Here is a 14,425-nt window from a genome sequence, read left to right as displayed (position 1 = left end):
TTGTATTTGGCAAGTTTAAAAATTTAATTTCATATAATCATTTGAAAATCAATATATTTTAACAACACCATCAACATAATTTCCTTAATGAAATATGATTTTCAATGCCTTTTTGTTAAATTTTAAAAGCTATCTTTCTAAATGATAAGAGACTGATAACATCACACTTTTCACAGTGAGACACAAAAACTCATTCACTTGATAATTCCTTGCAAATAATGGAAAGCATACAAAATAACAATAATAATTGTCAAAATGTTTGGTCGTACAATGATGTACATGTATCGAAAAATGCATATAGTAAGATATATAATAAACAAACACTTCATAAACTTTTGGATACATTTATTTTCCAATTGGCAAAATTATAAAAATATCAGATCAACATAATCAAATATAAATGCATATGCTAAAATATTGGCACTTGTGTTTATAGCTACTTAAGCATTCACAACAACTGGAAATTCCAAAAAAACAAACAGTGTGACTAGGACAAAACACAGTTGACAACAAAGCAAAAATATGCAACACATTCACATACCATTTGAATACACATTCATGCAAAGATATACACTGATGGCATAGGTGGTTGCAACAATTGCAAACATATAACAAATAAAAGCAAGCTTTTTATTTACAAATTTATTATTCTCTGTGATAATTATAGTGTTTTGATTTCTAAAGGTAATGACAAATAATTAATTTTGAATTCATTTGTAGATGTTACATGTAATTGGACATTAAACGACATACATGTAAATTATATTTATGACTTTGATATACAACAAATTGTGTAAGCACTTATGCATTTGTCAAAAGCTAATTACAAGTAACAGAATACTGGCACAACATGAACACGTCATTCTACTTTTTTTGTTTTGCAACCAATTAAACAATAGCCAAATCAGTTACTGAATACAGTTACACAATAATATCAAAAGTAAAATGCATGATACATGTAAATATAAGCTGCTTGTCTAACAAGCAAGGATGGGACATTTCTTTCCAATGAATGCCATGAGCAAATAATATTGAATATGTTCTAAATTATCATTAAAAAAAAATATGCATACAGTCTGCGTTATCCCTCGGACAATAAATCCTTTAAATCAAAATACTCAACAAAAATAATCCTCTCGCAAACGTTTCTGCACTACTCCACACTCACTTTCCAGTCTTCATGGCTAAAAATCATGCCAAAGAAAAACCCGGGGGAGTCCTGCATTAACGGAGTCATCCCCAAACCCCCTATCATCCCCAGGGTGACCTGTTTGTCCACCTTCCAATCAAATGTAAGCTCCTTCTCTCCCACCTGGATACTGACTCGTACTTTCCAGTTGGCCAACGTCTCTGTTTGTATTGTCACGCAGGAGTTTCTTGCTAGACTAGGCAGCCTCGTTTTCATTTCTTGACCATCAATGAACACTGTCCCTGAAACCATTTTCTTCAAGTTGATTTCACACTTGAAAATATTGTCTAAAGAAAAAACTTTTTTATCAGAAAGAGCCTTTTTATTTCAGATTAACACGGATAGTGGAAAAACCATGTCAATCCTAACCAGGGCTGAGGAATGTTTTGCAATTTTTGGTAATAACTGTACTCAAATATACTGTTATAATCAGGGATCATATTTTCCCGCAACATCAATCGGTCCGGATATAAATGGGAAAAAGTATCCGAAAATGTATATCCGAAATCATGACAAATTACGTTAAAATTTATACCATTGATTTTGCCATTCATAAAGGTGGTATAATACATGTACAAATAAAATTTCCTTAGGCATTTTTTTTTAAACGGAACGAGTTTTCTCAACTGGTTTTATCATTTGGTATTTCATTGTTGTTTCGTGTGCTGTTTTATCAGACTTTTTTCATCGTTGTCAATATTATTGATCTGTGTAAGTCTATACCGATGTTTTAAATTGTTGTCGACTCCATAATAGCTTACAAACATGCACTGAACCAAACAAATGTCTTTGCGTAGGTTTGCTACTGACAACAACAAACCAAATAATTAAGAAATAATTTGTTGTCAAATAACCCACGGCCGATAGTTTAGATGCGTAGGGATTTAATCACGAGAGCGAAGCATTTGAAACCACGCATCTAATTTTCCGGTCGTGAGTTTATCAACACCAAAGTTTAAAGTACACGAATTATTTCGATTCTAACACGGTTTTACTAAAGATTTATTCAATGTATATTATTTTTCTTGTGTACTATTTTATGTGAAGTTCCGCCCATAAAAATAACTTTCGGCTGTTCTGTCGATCAGATCCGCGACTTTCATTCATAATTATATTACCGGATTATTACGCTGGTGGAAAATGTATCGGCATGTTTTGTTTAGTTACAGCGCGTGCATTCAGACGCGTCTTTTCGGATGCGTCTTTAATCCGCTGTTCACAAGTTTTTGATTCTTGGTCTGACGTGCAATAAACCGGTCCGGACCGGTTTAGAGACTGCAGCGGATGGTTTATCACACCTTATCGAGATAAGAATGTCATTAGGGTGTTAGCATGTACACTGTGTAATCGATTTCATGACATCGGAATTTTAATGCTAGCTAACAGAATCGGACCGACTGTTTGGGATTTTCAATCGGTCTTTCATGGCCCCAATCGGTCTAGGACAAAACCGAAAAAAATATGATCCCTGGTTATAATGTTCAGAACTCTTACTCATGTTGAGTTCTTAATTGGATATTATATAAAGCAATATCAGCAAATATCATAAGGCATGATCAATCCACTTTAAGCACTCTGTCCCATTCTACTCTACCAGCTTCTTATTATTTTTACTTTAATTGTACTTCAGTAGTACAGTCGCTTTTGTTTACACATGGAAATAGCACTGAGGACTCAATTTAATGCAAACAAACAACTGATGAAAACAATGCATTTGCTATTTATTAATAATTATTAAAATTTTACACAAAACAAGAGTTGTTTGTAGACAAAAATGGTACCATCTCCTCCCAAACTGTACATATATTGTAAATGATTTCTATCCCCAAAAGTACTAAAACAGCGTGAGTGTGTCTTTTTCAAAGTCCTTCTGCACCTGAGGCAGCATGCGTCCCTGGACACCTACGTAATAAACTTGATAGACTCACAAAAGTTGGAAATAATTTTTAAGCTGAAATTTCCAACAATTTATCATTTTACTGACAAAAAAATTATTGATGTTACGGTCTTGTGCTGTGGGAGGAAACTCCACCTGTCCAAAATGGGACCACTAACCAAGCTCACGTGCGGGAACAGGGATTGTACCCCGGTCACCTAGGTGAGAAGCACTTGTACCAACAACTGCGCCAATTGTAGGGCCTTAGAAAACAGCATAAAACAAAAGACTGCCAAGCAATATGGTCCCCTACCTGTGAAATCCACCATTGTCAAAACTTTGTTTATATATTTGTTGCCATAGCAACCAGAATTCTTGACGTAGAAACAAAATGAAATTATAACTTATAACTTATAATGTTCAGAACTCTTACTCATGTTGAGTTCTTTATTGGATATTATATAAAGCAATATCAGCAAATATCATAAGGCATGATCAATCCACTTTAAGCACTCTGTCCCATTCTACTCTACCAGCTTCTTATTATTTTTACTTTAATTGTACTTCAGTAGTACAGTCGCTTTTGTTTACACATGGAAATAGCACTGAGGACTCAATTTAATGCAAACAAACAACTGATGAAAACAATGCATTTGCTATTTATTAATAATTATTAAAATTTTACACAAAACAAGAGTTATTTGCAAACAAAAATGGTACCATCTCCTCCCAAACTGTACATATATTGTAAATGATTTCTATCCCCAAAAGTACTAAAACAGCGTGAGTGTGTTTTTTTCAAAGTCCTTCTGCACCTGAGGCAGCATGCGTCCCTGGACATCTACGTAATAAACTTGATAGACTCACAAAAGTTGGAAATAATTTTTAAGCTGAAATTTCCAACAATTTATCATTTTACTGACAAAAAAATTATTGATGTTACAGTCTTGTGCTGTGGGAGGAAACTCCACCTGTCCAAAATGGGACCACTAACCAAGCTCACGTGCGGGAACAGGGATTGTACCCCGGTCACCTAGGTGAGAAGCACTTGTACCAACAACTGCGCCAATTGTACGGCCTTAGAAAACAGCATAAAACAAAAGACTGCCAAGCAATATGGTCCCCTACCTGTGAAATCCACCATTGTCAAAACTTTGTTTATATATTTGTTGCCATAGCAACCAGAATTCTTGACGTAGGAACAAAATGAAATGACGTGCATAATCCCCATTTTGCCATCTATCCATGTTTCAAGTTTCATGAAAAAATATGAAGAACTTTTAAAGTTATCGCAGGATACAGAAAAGTGTGACGGACTGACGGACAAAGCGCAAACCATAAGTCCCCTCTGGTTTCACCAGTGGGGGACAATAAAGATCACTAAATGGGTTATGAGAATAGTTGGAACAGGTTTTTCTTTGTAAATACTACATTGTAGTTGATTAAATGCTTGAGTGCATCTACAGCTGCCACTACCATAATTTATAAAATAGTTATAAAATTCAGTTTCTTATACCGTTATGGTGATTAGTCACAAATGAAAGTCTTCTTCAGGGATATTTTTTATGGACATAAATTGTATTGAAAATTAATATTGTACACATTTAATTTCATATTACAAGCCCGTGACCTTGACCTTTAACCAATTACTTCAAAATAAAAAGACCTCTTCCTTTTCCCATCAGTAACCATCCCGGTAGGTCAAAGCAATATCTGGATATTGTCGGAAACAAAATTTATCTACGTACTGACCCACCAACCATCTGATATACCCACATTCAGAAACATACCCCCTAAATTTCAACAGGGAACATAATCCAGTTAATTATTTGCGCCTTGTTCAGGGAAAACTGGGCTTAATGCAAGTACATAAATGTTGTCCCAGATTAGCCTGTTAATCAGGGACGAACTTTTTTGCTAAGACTGGATTCTCATTTAGAGGAGACTTCTTTTGAACAAAAACTTCCATAAAAGCGGTGAGTTTTGTCCCTGAATCTGTGGGGACTGCACAGGCTAATTTGGGAGTGCACTTTACGCACACGCATTAAACTTTAAGTTTTCCCAGAACGAGACATTAATACAAATGTGTCTTGTTCTGATAAAACTGGGCTTAATTCTTAATTCTTGTGCGGACTGCACAGGCTAATCTGGGACGACACTTTACGCACATGCATTATGCCCAGTTTTATCAGAACAAGACACAACAAGGGACAAAATTGTCACAAAACCAGGTTTTCATTGTGAAAAAAAAATCTGATAAAGGGAGAAAACTCAAACTGTACTTTTGAAATGACCAAAAAAAATTAACCCCCTTTGTAAGTTTTTTTTTTTTTTTTAATCTATTTTTAGTCGTGGCGACCTTGACATTGGAGATATTGACGTGATTCTTTCGTGGGACACACCGTCCCATGATGGTGAACAAATGTGCCAAATGATTTTAAAATCTCACAATGAATGACATAGTTATGGCCAGGACAAGCTCATTTATGGCCATTTTTGACCTTTGAACTCAAAGTGTGACCTTGACCTTGGAGATATCGACGTAATTATTTCGCGCGACACACCGTCCAATGATGGTGAACAAATGTGCCAAATGATTTTAAAATCTGACAATGAACGACATAGTTATGGCTCGGACAAGCTCATTTATGGCCATTTTTGACCTTTGAACTCAAAGTGTGACCTTGACCTTGGAGATATCGACGTAATTATTTCGCGCGACACACCGTCCAATGATGGTGAACAAATGTGCCAAATGATTTTAAAATCTGACAATGAACGACATAGTTATGGCCCGGACAAGCTTATTCCGCCAGCCCGCCAGCCAGCCAGCCCGCATTCGCCAATCTAATAACCAGTTTTTTCCTTCGGAAAACCTGGTTAAAAAGTCCAATAGCATTGAGTTACAGTAGACCCGTACCATCACAGGCCAGGAAGACGGCCCCCTCTCTCTTCATGGTCTCACTGTCCTCGTTAGTGACCACGATCCCAAGCCCATCCAGTGGTGACCGCTCACCAGCGTCCAGTATCCGGAACGTGATTGGGAAGCCTGCATGCAGGCACTGGTAGTTGGAGTAGAGGACCCTGGTCAGACCTGTCGTTCTAGTGCCCATTTTGTTCTCGTTACTCGTGGAATAGCCCTCAGTGGTCCCGTCCCATTCTGGAGTTTAATGAATTCAAAACATGTATTGTAAATTTTAGTTCAAACTATTAACAGTGTATCTCATGATTGTACATTAAGCATTTTTAAGTTTATGACTACAAACAGATGTGTAGGGTTTTGGAAATAGAAAGAAAAACAAAAAATAAAACCAGGTTTTAATTTTGTTTAGAAATTCTTTTAATTCTTTTAATTCAAATTATTGAGCAATCCCAAGCAAGCTCTACATGTAAGCTATCTGCACAAAACAATAAAGCCAAATACCCCCATCCAAATGTCATGTAATGGAAAACAGTTTTTCCTTCTTTAAATAAAGTGACCTTGACCCACCTAATTCCTATGCAATTCCAAGCTACAACTGCATCTTTGCTTCCAACATGCAGTTTGAGAATACCCTTAAAAATTCACCATATTGAGCAGAAACAGTTTTTGGCTTGGGGCGTAGCCCTAAGGCCATAGCAATGATACAAATTTCTGAGACAGTCAGATTTGGCTGGCTGCCAAAACCCACGAATGAATGAATTCCCAAAAGTCCGATTTACCACTTGGCGGTAATTCATGCGCAATCAAAGAAGTTCTTCGCAGATCTCAATAACCCACCTTGTAAATACAGAACATCACTATATAACATGACAGTGTCATAAAACGAGTAAAAAAATATTATTGAAGTAAAATTGCTAAGCATTGGCTATGACATAGTTTTTTATTTATTGTTTGCATATTCATGCGAAAATAAGTTCCTCACTTGACGGTCTAGGCCGAAAAGATGCGAGTGTCTACGGAGACAGTAAGAATAATTTTTTTCTGATACATTTTTTTTTAAAAGACATTATATTTGGTATTTATAAACATATTTTAAGATATTGTTATTTTATTTTGCATTAACAAGACATTCAAGAAAAAAGAAAATGAAACAAGGGCTGTTTGTTACTGTTTCGAGTCACTGTGACATTGACCTTTGACCTAGTGACCTGAAAATCAATAGAGGTCATCTGCCAGTCATGATCAATGTACCTATGAAGTTTCATGGTCCTAGGCAGGTTTTTTTTTTGGCCTGATTTTATAGCCGAAATTCGGCTTTATTCCCAATCGCAAAAAGTATACTTTTTTCTTAACCAAATTTTCAATTTTCTAAGTATAACAAGGGACAAAATTGTCACAAAACCAGGTTTTCATTGTGAAAAAAAAATCTGATAAAGGGAGAAAACTCAAACTGAACTTTTGAAATGACCAAAAAAAATTAACCCCCTTTGTAAGTTTTTTTTTTTTTTTAAATCTATTTTTAGTCGTGGCGACCTTGACATTGGAGATATTGACGTGATTCTTTCGTGGGACACACCGTCCCATGATGGTGAACAAATGTGCCAAATGATTTTAAAATCTCACAATTAATGACATAGTTATGGCCAGGACAAGCTCATTTATGGCCATTTTTGACCTTTGAACTCAAAGTGTGACCTTGACCTTGGAGATATCGACGTAATTATTTCGCGCGACACACCGTCCAATGATGGTGAACAAATGTGCCAAATGATTTTAAAATCTGACGATGAACGACATAGTTATGGCTCGGACAAGCTCATTTATGGCCATTTTTGACCTTTGAACTCAAAGTGTGACCTTGACCTTGGAGATATCGACGTAATTATTTCGCGCGACACACCGTCCAATGATGGTGAACAAATGTGCCAAATGATTTTAAAATCTGACAATGAACGACATAGTTATGGCCCGGACAAGCTTATTCCGCCAGCCCGCCAGCCCGCCAGCCAGCCAGCCAGCCAGCCCGCCAGCCAGCCCGCCCGCATTCGCCAATCTAATATCCAGTTTTTTCCTTCGGAAAACCTGGTTAAAAACCTGGTTAAAAAGGGCACATAATTCTGTCAAAATGCACGCCAGAGTTATCTAACTTTGCCTTCCCAGTCCCCTCATGATAGTAAGTAAGTGTACCAAGTTTGAATGCAATAGCTTTGATACTTTATGAGAAAAGTGGACCTAAACACAAAACTTAACCAGACGCAGACGCCAAGGTGATGACAATAGCTCATAACTTTATTTTCAAATGACCTTGACCTTTGACCTAGTGACCTGAAAATCAATAGGGGTCATCTGTGAGTCATGAGCAATGTATCTATGAAGTTTCATGATCCTAGGCATAAGCGTTCTTGATTTATCATCCGGAAACCATTTTACTATTTCGGGTCACCTAGACCTTGACCTTTGACCTAGTGACCTCAAAATCAATAGGGGTCATCTGCGAGTCATGATCAATGTACCTATGAAGTTTCATGATCCAAGGCCTAAGCGTTCTTGAGTTATCATCTGGACGGACATACGGACATACATACGGACGGACCGACATGAGCAAAACAATATACCCCCTCTTCTTCGAAGGGGGGCATAAATATTCATGATCATTCTCGGAAATATACGAAGTTACCGGATATGATATTTCACTGCGCAGATCGAGCGCGAAAAGTTCTACGTGAGACAACGTACACAATCTGTACACCGTTCTTAACCAGGGTAAAGGCCCAGTCTCACTATGATGCCGGCGGAGCCCCTTTGTGTGATCCGGGATCTACCGGGATGAACCGGGGCTCTACCAGGATGAACTGGGGCTGCATCGGGGACCACCGGGATGAACTGGGGAAAACCGGGGCTCCATCGGGAAAGTATTAAAATGTTTTATACCTCCGAGATGAACCGGGAGTCACCGGGAAGGACCGGCAACGACCGGGGTGGCACCGGGATCAACCGGGACGGCACCGGGAACAACCGGGATGGCACCGTAGCTCCACCAGGGCCCATACATTACCCGGCAGAGCTACAGCAACGCCCGGGTGAATGCTGTTACAGTCCCGGTATATAAGAAAACAGCGCTCTGTCGGAACACCGCCGGCATTCACTGGGGCTCCGCCGGCGCATTACCGGCGACGACCGGGGTAAAACCGGGGCGTTGCCTAAGCTCTGCCGGGGTCTGATGCCGGTATAGACACGGTGAGTGCCGGCGGTGTTACGGTATACCGGGGCTCTGCTGGCTTTCACCGGGGCACTACCGGCGACAACCGGGGCTATGCCAGGACGCTGCCAGCTTTCACCGGGGCACTACCAGCGACAACCAGGGCTCTGCCGGGGCTTCACTGGGATAAACCGTAGCCAGTGCGGGTTGACCGGGACTCTGCCGGGCTGTTGACCAGCTTCAACCGGGGCGGCACCGGAAAATAGTGTGACTGTGTTAAAAAATTTCTACGAATCATCCCGGTCCTCGCCGGTCGACCGGCATTAGCAAACCGGGATGGACCGGGGCTCTACCGGCAAAAGCGAGACTTGGGCTTAAGTGGAATTTCTTTTGTATACACATTACAAAGGAAGTATGAGTTTTTTCCTGATCTGTTAATTATGTTATAGAAAGCTATTTTAGGCTATTGAAAGTGATTTATTCGATGCCAACAATAACAGTTTTTTGCGGCCATGTTGTTGTTGTTGTATATCTTCACCGCCTATTTAAACCAACCTCTACCAGATCTGTAGAGTTGAACAAAAGGTTATCGTTCCCACAACCAGTATCATGTTGTCCTCCACCGTCTATGTACACTGTAGTATATACACAACTTTTGTCTTGTCTTACAGTCTCTGAGCTTCTGCACTAAACCACTAGGGTCAATCCATATAAATTCGGACAAAGGGAGAAATTCTGACAAAGTATCATAAATGCATTTTATGTAACACTAAACCTAGCCCCAGGCCTTCAGCGCCTACAGCGCTTTGATTCTATTTTAAGACACAGTGACTTTAATCTTGACCCAATTGGTCCTAAATTAAATCCCAAGAAAGGTATACATGTAATCCACCTACACACAAATTTCAGCACATGACTGCATTCATGCTCAAATTGTTGCGCATAAACCATGTTTCCTATTTATAGATCGCCTTCCAAACTCAAATTATTGAGCAGAAACCATTTTTTTCTTTTTATAGAAAAAGTTACCTTGACCTTAACCGGACTGGCTCAAAATGAACACTCATGCTAGAGATCTGCATTTGAGCATTATACACACAATTTGAGTGACATATCTAATTGAACTAAAGTTATTCCCATGAAATCATTTTTTCTACTTTTGGTAAAAGTGACCTGGACCTAACTGGCTCAAATGCAATCTCCAGCAAGGTTGCATGTACACTACATTTATAACAGAAAATTGCAGTGCAACATATGCATCCAATGTTCAGCATAAGCCATTTTTCTTTTTAGTAACAGTGACATTGACCTTCAACCCAACATGCCCCATATAATACATACTTAAGCTAAATCTCTATATAAACATGCTATAACCTATTTTCTTTAAAACTGGTAAATTCAAACTAGTTCTTGAAGGAAAACCAGCCCTTATCCTGTTTTTCTATTTTTAATAGCATTGACACGGAACTGACTGGCCACTTCAATCCCAGGCCTGTATTTAGTCTACGTTTGCACTTAATTTCATTGCATTATTTCCATCCAAACTTAAGGTATTCAGCGAAAACAGGTTTGCAATTTTTAGTTTCCAACAAAAAACACACCTTTACCCAACAAGCCCCAAATACAATCCCGAGCTAGGTCTCCATGCAAACCATATATATGCTAAGTTTTGTCAAGATTGGTAAATTCATACTCCAACCAAAATCCTGCAATTCAATTTCAAGGCAGTTGATTTAGAGTTCAATGTTGATCTGACTACCACCGGCAGGGTTGTAATTATCATTTGAAACAATCATTTGAATCATTTAAACCTTGGGAATTTAGCAAGGGTACCAGCAGTTTTTTATGTTATGTACCAATCACAGTTTCTTAAATATAAACATTTTTTAAGGATTTAGAATTTGATTGGCAATCAGTTCCTTATGACAACCCTGACCACCAGTAAAACATTTCTGTCATCTTAATACATCATAAATTCAGCCTTATTCTGAGAAAACTGGACTTAATTCATGTGTGTAAAGTAGATTTTTACTAAGAAGAGACTTCCTTTAAACAAAAAATATCATTAACGCTGAAAGTGTCGTCTGTGATGAGCCTGTATTGACTGCATGCATTTAATCCAGGTTCCCCAGAGTGAGGCCCAATAACAATCATCGTGGAATTACCATAGTGAGTTATGCTAGTAGCAGCAACTCTTGGAACACTCCAAACACTTGCATATGTCTCTCCCTCTACACGACAGCACACTCGGAATGAGTACGGAGTATTGGCGCGTAGCTTTCTCACCAGGAAGGAGGATTGTGGTCCCATGTATGCAGAGTGGAATGTAGCCTTGTCAGCCTCGATGGCGTTTACCGCCCCGTAGCAGTACTGCAGCTGATACTCTGACACTTCCAGATCTTCCTCATGCTGTATCACAGATCAATATAATGATTAGGAAGATGATTTTTAGCGAAAGTTTTACATGTTATATCAAGGCAATAAACACCCCTGGGCTATATCATTTTTTGTTATATTTACTGGTATATTCATTACAACTGAATTTCAAAACACAATGTTATACAATGTCAATTTCTTAAAATATGAATTGCTGTCATGTTTGTTAAATGTTCTGATTTAGTGTACTATTGGCTTACATTCTGGAAAGCGAACATCGTCAAAAACATTGTTGTAAGCAAAATGGCTTCTGCTTATAAGGATGTGTTAAAATGTTGATTTAATGTGTTTATTTCACTGCTAAGGAATTATCAAGTAATCAAATAGTAAAGGCAACGTATTCAGACAATTGTCATATATATTATTAAAAAATTATGCGCGGCACTGCATGAATAGGAATATTTAATGTAAACCATATAATCTATACAACATTTTTTAAAATAACTTTCAAATTCATTTTCAGGCATACTCACACTAGCCAGTTCCCAGCTGACAAGCAGGGAGCCAGGCCGCTCCACAATCTCGGTGATGTGCACGGGTTGCAGATCTGTAACGTGAACCGCCCGGGACAGCACTTCCTCCAGCTCTGTGAGGCTATCAGGGTTGTACACCATGTCAATGTAAGCAACTTCATGAAGACTGGGAACCTCTGGAACACTGACAATAGAATGCAAGAACTCTTAATAATATAATCCTCATTCGAGGAGAACTTGACTTAATGCTTGTGCGTAATGTGTCGTCCCAGATTAGCCTGTGCAATCTGCACAGGCTAATCAGGGACAACACTTTCTGCAAAATCTGGATTTTCATTTAGAAGAGACTTTCTTTAAACAAGTTTCATGATCCTAGGCCTAAGTTTTCTTGAGTTATCATCCGGAAACCATTTTACTATTTCGCGTCACTGTGACCTTGACCTTTGACCTAGTGACCTGAAAATCAATAGGGGTCAACTGCGAGTCATGATCAATCTACCTATCAAGTTTCATGATCCTAGGCATAAGGGTTCTTGAGTTATCATCCGGAAACCATTTTAATATTTCCGGTCACCGTGACCTTGACCTTTGACCTAGTGACCTCAAAATCAATAGGGGTCATCTGTGAGTCATGATCAATGTACCTATGAAGTTTCATGATCCTAGGCCTAAGCGTTCTAGAGTTATCATCCGGAAACCAATTTATTATTTTGGGTCACCGTGACCTTGACCTTTGACCTAGTGACCTCAAAATCACTAGGGGTCATCTGCCAGTCATGATCAATGTACCTATGAAGTTTCATGATCCTAGCCGCAAGCGTTCTTGAGTTATCATCCGGAAACCATCTGGTGGACAGACCGACCGACAGACCGACCGACCGACATGTGCAAAGCAATATACCCCCTCTTCTTCGAAGGGGGTAACAAGAATTTATCATTAAAGCTGAAAGTGTCTTACATGATAAGCCTGTGTGAACTTCACAGGCTCGCCATAATGACCTTAACACACATCCGATAAGCACAGTTTTCCCAGACCACAGCTCATACTGTCTCCCTTTCTGGTGATATTGCAATTCCTTATCACACCATAAAGGAGGCAATTTTATGAATGTGTTCACAAAAATTGCAATTTATTATTTTAGATTGAACAGTTGTTAACATTGAACTAAAACGTTTAATTATATGAATAATCACATTTATAAAACTTAACTGGAGTGTTTATTTGTACACACACATTCCAAAGAAATTCTTTATAGACAATACATATTTAGTTTTAATTTGCTCTCAATCAATTGAGAAATTTAACATTAAACATGTATAATTTAAATAAAACATGCATAATTATTAAATGATAGGATTGTTGTTTTTTTATGTTCAGTTTTACCAATTGAGATCCTTTGTTAGACAGAAATCTTTAAACTTGAGCAAATCATCCACATGGTCTTCTGGTCCACTGGCAAGAACGGCTTTACCTTAAAACCAAAAAATAAAATAAAGAATAAGTATTCATAATAAATATTTAGTACATGCACATTCGATTCACACACACAATAGATGGTAGACCAAAGAGTCCAATAGGCCTTTATGCACTAATGAACATCCAAGCATCAGATGATGTTTTTCATAGTTATATAATAGTTATATATAAGAATAACGGATAAAAACATTTGTCATGAACATTTTAAACCAGAACTTTAAATTTGATGTTCAAGAAAATTGATGTTTAATATTTAATACTAAAAATAAATTCATATAATTAATTGCCAACGTAATTAATCCATACATGTCAACAGAAGCTGGGACAGGAAAAACCTTACATTCAAGAGAAACTTTATTTAATAATCTGTCTCTGGTAGGGTTATAAAAAAAATTAATGCCAGGGAAACAACTGTTAACTAGTTGAATATTATTTTTGTGAAGTGAAAACTTTATGATTTTGAAAAATCTCATTCATATTACTCAAGCAACAATAAACACTTTCATAAAGATGACAGTACAAACAAGAAATCAATTTAAGGTAACATTGACAATGAAGTGACATCTTTAATATGATAAAAACTTGATTCATTAACAGACATGTGATATATAGAATAGACTTCAAAAATGCAGACTTAAACAATCATCCTTCAAGCGTGACCTTGACATTGAGTTTGTAAGTGGCTTTTAATAAAACTTAAAGACTAATGTTATTTGGCTCAATGACCTAAACATTTTAATAGCAACATTACAATTAATTCCTTCAAAGGGTATAGGAGATATAGAGCTCAGACTTTTGACAATACACTGTGACCTTGACCTTTAGCCAGTGTGACTGACTCAAATCTGATGC

At 37.8% G+C, this 14,425-nt stretch overlaps 1 protein-coding gene across 2 annotated transcripts in view; it reads right to left on the bottom strand.

Moving 5' to 3' along the window:
- Positions 1 to 330: 330 nt before the first annotated feature.
- LOC127866678 (cytokine receptor-like factor 3) overlaps positions 331 to 14,425 on the bottom strand; it is a 32,140-nt gene continuing 18,045 nt past the window's right edge. For both annotated transcript variants that reach the window (XM_052407417.1, XM_052407418.1), the window contains exons 4-8: positions 13,481 to 13,568; positions 12,097 to 12,280; positions 11,353 to 11,596; positions 5,986 to 6,225; positions 331 to 1,431 (exon numbers count right to left, since the gene is read on the bottom strand). In XM_052407417.1, coding sequence (XP_052263377.1) covers positions 1,154 to 1,431; positions 5,986 to 6,225; positions 11,353 to 11,596; positions 12,097 to 12,280; positions 13,481 to 13,568 — 1,034 coding nt within the window. In that variant the 3' untranslated portion in view covers positions 331 to 1,153. The remainder of the gene's footprint in view (positions 1,432 to 5,985; positions 6,226 to 11,352; positions 11,597 to 12,096; positions 12,281 to 13,480; positions 13,569 to 14,425) is intronic.

The sequence above is a fragment of the Dreissena polymorpha genome, chromosome 2 (genome assembly GCF_020536995.1).
Source record: "Dreissena polymorpha isolate Duluth1 chromosome 2, UMN_Dpol_1.0, whole genome shotgun sequence".
Classification (NCBI taxonomy): Eukaryota; Metazoa; Mollusca; class Bivalvia; order Myida; family Dreissenidae; genus Dreissena; species Dreissena polymorpha.
Note: the sequence above shows the minus strand (reverse complement) of the source record. Positions and strands in the feature narration are given on the sequence as shown.